The 5,434-nt window shown below is 29.0% G+C and overlaps 1 protein-coding gene across 1 annotated transcript; it reads right to left on the bottom strand.

The window, feature by feature from the left end:
- Positions 1–300: 300 nt before the first annotated feature.
- On the bottom strand, positions 301–1,678 carry LOC110682029 (RING-H2 finger protein ATL78-like). Its single transcript, XM_021858236.1, has one exon. It carries the CDS (start codon positions 1,133–1,135, stop codon positions 440–442), a length of 696 nt encoding a protein of 231 aa, XP_021713928.1. The 5' UTR covers positions 1,136–1,678; the 3' UTR covers positions 301–439.
- Between the last annotated feature and the right edge of the window lie 3,756 nt (positions 1,679–5,434).

Genomic DNA, 5,434 nt, shown 5'->3' with positions numbered 1-5,434 from the left:
TTATATTCACATTTTTCTTACACCTAGCTATCCTACGTACAACTAACTAGTCATAGATTTTGTCGTAAAAAAAAGTCACAAATTAAATAAATTTAAACCCGTTGACCTACATACGTACCTTAGGTCTCGTTATTTGCACGGTACAATTTCATCAACTTATTAATCTAAGCTAAAAGTTTATTAGAAGCGTTTTGAGTACGGAGTATCAAATTACTGCATTACCAACTTTACAACAAGACATATAATTCGAGACTAATGTTTTAATAACTTAATTGAATACGAATAATAACACAGAAGAGATACCAAAAGATTATGGCAAATTGTTAATTCTTTGTATAATTTGGAAATCCAATAGAAAATGTATCTTGAGCTATAATTTTGTACGATTACAAACCTAAGTACCTAGTTAGCAGGGTTAGTTAATTGGCTATTGATTAAATTAAATTACTAAACCTTCTCTTTCGAGTGGCACAATACTAATCACAACAACCTCACTAGGTGAAGATGGTGACGTCGACGACGACGACGATGTAGCTTGATGATCACAATCAATGATCTTCTGACAAGTGTCAATCAAAGATTGCCTACAAATAGGGCAAGAAGATTGAAAACCAAGCCATTTATCAATACACTTAAGATGAAATCCATGATGGCATTTTGGTAATATCCTTAGTTTTTCTCCTCCCTTAAAATCAGCCAAACATATCACACATTCACTGCCCAATCCTTGAACCTTCACATCTTTCGAATATTTCACCACTGGAAATGTCTTTAATGCCCTTTTGTCTAAACCACTACTAATAACCACTTTATTATCACGTAGACTTCTTTCTTGGGTATTACGAGTAGTAATCATAATTAGGCACTTAAACATGCACCTAATTAAACAATTAATACATATCGAGAATATTAGTAAACATAATAAGACTGAAAAGATCATGACAACATTAGCATCCATACTACTCCCACCGTGCTTTGGCGGCACGGTCGTGTACGCATGTTGTTCACTTGGTGGTGGTGGGGGTGTCGCCGTTGTAGGTTGTACTCTATGATGGAAAAATGGGGAGTGTAGTAACATTCTTCTAGGATATTGATGAAGGTTAGATGAAATGAGGGAAAAGGTTGAAGGTATCATTTTTTTCTATATTTTTTTTTGAGAGAGGAAATATGAAAGTTTTAAGCTAGCTTAAGAATTATGTTGTTGGGTGGAGAATATATGTAGTAGTGATGAAGATATAAAAATACTAGATTCTAACTTTATTATATGGTGGATTATTTTTTTGTGGAATGTTTATTTTGTTATTGTGGCATATTAGAGTGGATATGGTTGGTTGATCTTTATCTCCAACCATATATATATATAAACGACATATAGACAAATGCACTAAAAAATAGGAGCCTTGTTTCATTATTATTTTTTTTTTTTTTTTTTGGGTACATAGTAAGTTAAAAAATAAAAAATTTGAGTGGTGAGATATAGATAAAATATTGTAAGTGGTTGAAATTTTTAAATATATACTACTCGGCTATTATCAAAAGTTCAATTTTTGTGTTAGTGGTGAAATGAATTTGAAGATTTGTATGACTACCTTGTCTCATTAGGGAGGACCGGTGGACTATTTGGAGAAATTATGGTGTTAGTTTAAGGAGAAAGAAGGGACAAATTTGACAACCTTTTAAGAAGCCAATTTTTGAGAAAATAACAAGACCTAGTAACTTAGCTCAATTTTATTTGGTTTGGCTCAAATTATGATAATATAGCTCTATCTAACAGATATCGCCTTTTTTAGAAATGTTTTGCTAACTTTGCATACAAGCATATAGATGACTCTTATTGTGTCTAATATCTATTTAATTATTAAGTATATTTTATATCAATTGGTTGTTAATATAGTGGTGATTGGGGCTACAATTGGTAGGGAGGATCGCGTGTTCGATCCCCCGCAACAACAATTGGGAGGGGATTGGAATCCAACCGTCCAGAACTACTGACCCTTAAATTTGGATTAACCCAAAGGGTGAATTGGGTGGGAAAAAAAAAAGTTTTTTTTTCGAAATAAAATTGATTCATAAATAAAGTCATACAACATCTACAAAGAGATTTAGATCTAATGAATACATAATAATTGAATCAAATAAAAATAGTTTATGTATAAAAGGATAGTTTGATTTGGATGGTTAATTCTAAATGAAGTACTTGAGTCACTAGCTTTATTCTTATAGAGAATTTCCCTTAAATAAATTTCATTCATTTGGAGACTATTTAGGGTTAGGTTGTTCTACCCAACTTATATAAAGTAACTCCATCAAAATATAAGCTCCTGTTACAAATGAGAACATATTACATCATATATATATGAAGTCACTAGTCTCAATATAATATATATGACAAATGGATATAATAGATAGATGCTCACCCCTACAAGTTTGTCAAGAAACTAATCTTAGTATAATCCTTTAACTATTAGCATGTTCAAATAGAAGCATGCATGAACTAATCCCATATCATGTTCAAAACTCTGAAACATGAGTCACTAACACCAATAAAAGAAAATTAATATAGAGAAGAAATAATCCTAATTAGCTAGCACAAGATATTGATTAGTGGGATTTGATTTACATCATTTTAATGAATTAAAACTTACTCCATTTAATACAGCATCCATTAAATCTTGAAACTTTACTGTAATCTGATTAAGCAAAATTAAAGTGGCTTACTAAATATGTGGCTTCTAATTAAAGCACCGTACCATTAAGTGTATAATTTATATATAACTAATCAACATACTAATCCTAATACTCCATATGTGCTAAGCTTAAAAGGGATATTAACATAAATCATAATGTATATAATTTTAGTACTTTAGTGAAAAGCCCTCCATGATTATAGTAAATTAATTAATAAACTTTTTATTAATTTGGGTTTTAAAATTTGTGCACCTCAAATTTTAAAATAAGATTTAAATTGGAAATTTTCCAAATCGACATGCATTTTAGTTGTCCTTTTCATGAAAGTGAATCATTATTTATATACTTTCATTGTATACATAAATATCAATAATGGGAATATGTATGTAAATATTATATTCCTTTAAAGTAGCTTTCAAAACCCAAGTGGGAATGTTACTTTTGTGGCATCTCTAATTAATTCAAGCCTTATCATCATACGTTCTTGTGAACCCTAAAATAAGAAGCAATTATTTGAAGAAAAATTAATTTTAAAAACAACTAATCAAGAAGAAAAGAGCAAAGAAAACAGAAGCAAGTGCACTAATCTTAATGCCCTAATTTTCATTGATGATTTGAAACCACATAATATAATATACAAGTATAAATTGTCTACAATCATGTCTATTAAATTCTTAATATAATTTTGGCGGCCTATCCTCCTAAAGGAAGCTTACACTCCTTTTTCTTTTTTTTATTAGGAAAATATAATGTACCGACTTCTACTCAAAGAGTTTGGAGTTTAGTATCCCTTTGAAGTTTAGTATGTTTTTCTAAAGGCTCATCATTTTAACTTTTGAATAGGCTGTTCCTAGGGAAGGAAATTATATGTAACACCCAAATGTGCACATTAATTAATTCATCAAAATTGAACAATATTTTACTCATATAAGATAATTTAATACGGACTATTAACTTTCTGATTAATGTATTGAAATAAACTATGTTATAATTTTACATATACTCCAAAAATCTCATAACTGACTTTAATAATTTATGGGTAATGTTATATGTAGCCTTAAGGGCTATATATAAGCATTAAATATACCCTTGTAAATTGAATAAAATTAGGAATTTATGACAAAACCACGCGTAAATCAATGTAATTAGTGTTTATATTTTCATGATTTCTTAACTTTTTACGATTTTCAAGTATAAATTTAATGCTTATATGTAGCCCTAAGAGCGTTGTATAGCATTTTCCATAATTTATAAAGAAAATGGGAAAAAAAAATTCTAACTAGAAATAATACCACTGAAATTTTCCATAATTTGAAATTATTGTGTTATGATGAAATGTGTTCTTCTTGTTTCAAAAAAAAATAATAAAAAATAAAAAAAAATAAAAAAAAATTGTAATGTGTTCTTATATATAAATAATGTAAGAGCAAGTTTAGCCCCAAGTCTTAAAACTTGAATGTGACATCATTTTTTGTGGTCCCAATTGAAAATGATGTCATCAAATTCTTGTTAAGACTCACTAAGGCTTACAAAAATTTATCACTTTAGCCCTAAGACTTAATATTTGACATATTATATGTAGAATAGTGTAAGGAAAAAAAAAGGATAATAAAAATAAAAGTGAGGTGGGATTAGTGCGTCCCAATCTCAAGTCTTAAGTTGAGTTTTGAAATTTCAAGACTCAATTTGAGACTTGCTTGAGATTTTTGAAGAAAAATGAGAAAAGTCTTAAGCATGAATCTTAAGAACTAAAATGATGATGTCACCCTAAGTCTTAAAATTGGGGCTAACTTGCTCTAAGAATGTTACCACAAATTCCATTACATTATTAATACACATGGACACATGGTACTTAAAACGTATGTAGAATTGTTGTTTTTTTTTTATTATTTGAAGGAAAACATATGATGTAGAGTAATATACATGCAAGATACATAGTTTTTATGAATTTTTAAATTGGAAAACATATATACTAGCTCCATTTATAAAGTTCACTCACTTATTTTTCATGTGGTCAAAATATAATAACTTTGATCATAATTTATGATTTATACATAAAAATAAATTAGCATGTGAGATCTTATTAGATATCACATATTATAAAATTTTCGAATATCAAATTTTTATAATTTTCATTTATACATAGCTGAAAATATTTATGGTCAAAGACGTTAATATTAAAGACTCACAAATACAACATGATGAGTCAAACTTTCCAAAACTGCAAGAGGGGATTTTTTATTAACAAAAATTAACTCGCTAAGGATTGTGTTTTGGTCTTGTGCAAAGTGCTAATGCTCCTGTACAAAGAGCTGCTTAATTTAATATAAGTACTTTTAATAGTAGTACTAGTATAAAGACGACTTTATCTTCCACATTCATATTGATAAATATCTTCAAGACTTCAACAAACAATGGTTACTTAGTCAAGTAGTCAACTTAATACCGACTTAGTTAAGCCTAAAGTAAGTATGGCCAATGTAAGTTGCACAACACTTAGTCAAGTAGTCAACTTAATACCGACTTAGTTATGTGAATTGTGAACTATGACTTGTCCCTTGTCTAATATCTTTGGAATATAGACACTAAATTAGGCTCATTGCACGAACTAACACTTGTATGTATGTATGTAATGTGCTCTTTGCACTATTTTGGTATATTATTTATAAAACAAAGACTTGTCCAATAATCAATATCTAATACATAACAGATGTAGACGCATCATATTTTCTCTATATATAAAAAA

The sequence above is a fragment of the Chenopodium quinoa genome, unplaced genomic scaffold, assembly GCF_001683475.1.
Source record: "Chenopodium quinoa cultivar QQ74 unplaced genomic scaffold, ASM168347v1, whole genome shotgun sequence".
In the NCBI taxonomy this organism is placed as follows: domain Eukaryota; kingdom Viridiplantae; phylum Streptophyta; class Magnoliopsida; order Caryophyllales; family Amaranthaceae; genus Chenopodium; species Chenopodium quinoa.
The sequence above is the reverse complement of the archived record's forward strand: the minus strand, read 5'-3'. Positions and strand labels throughout refer to the sequence as shown.

Excerpts from the sequence above, each read along its gene's own strand:
- LOC110682029 (XM_021858236.1), bottom strand. The coding sequence starts at position 1,135 with ATGATACCTTCAACCTTTTCCCTCATTTCATCTAACCTTCATCAATAT.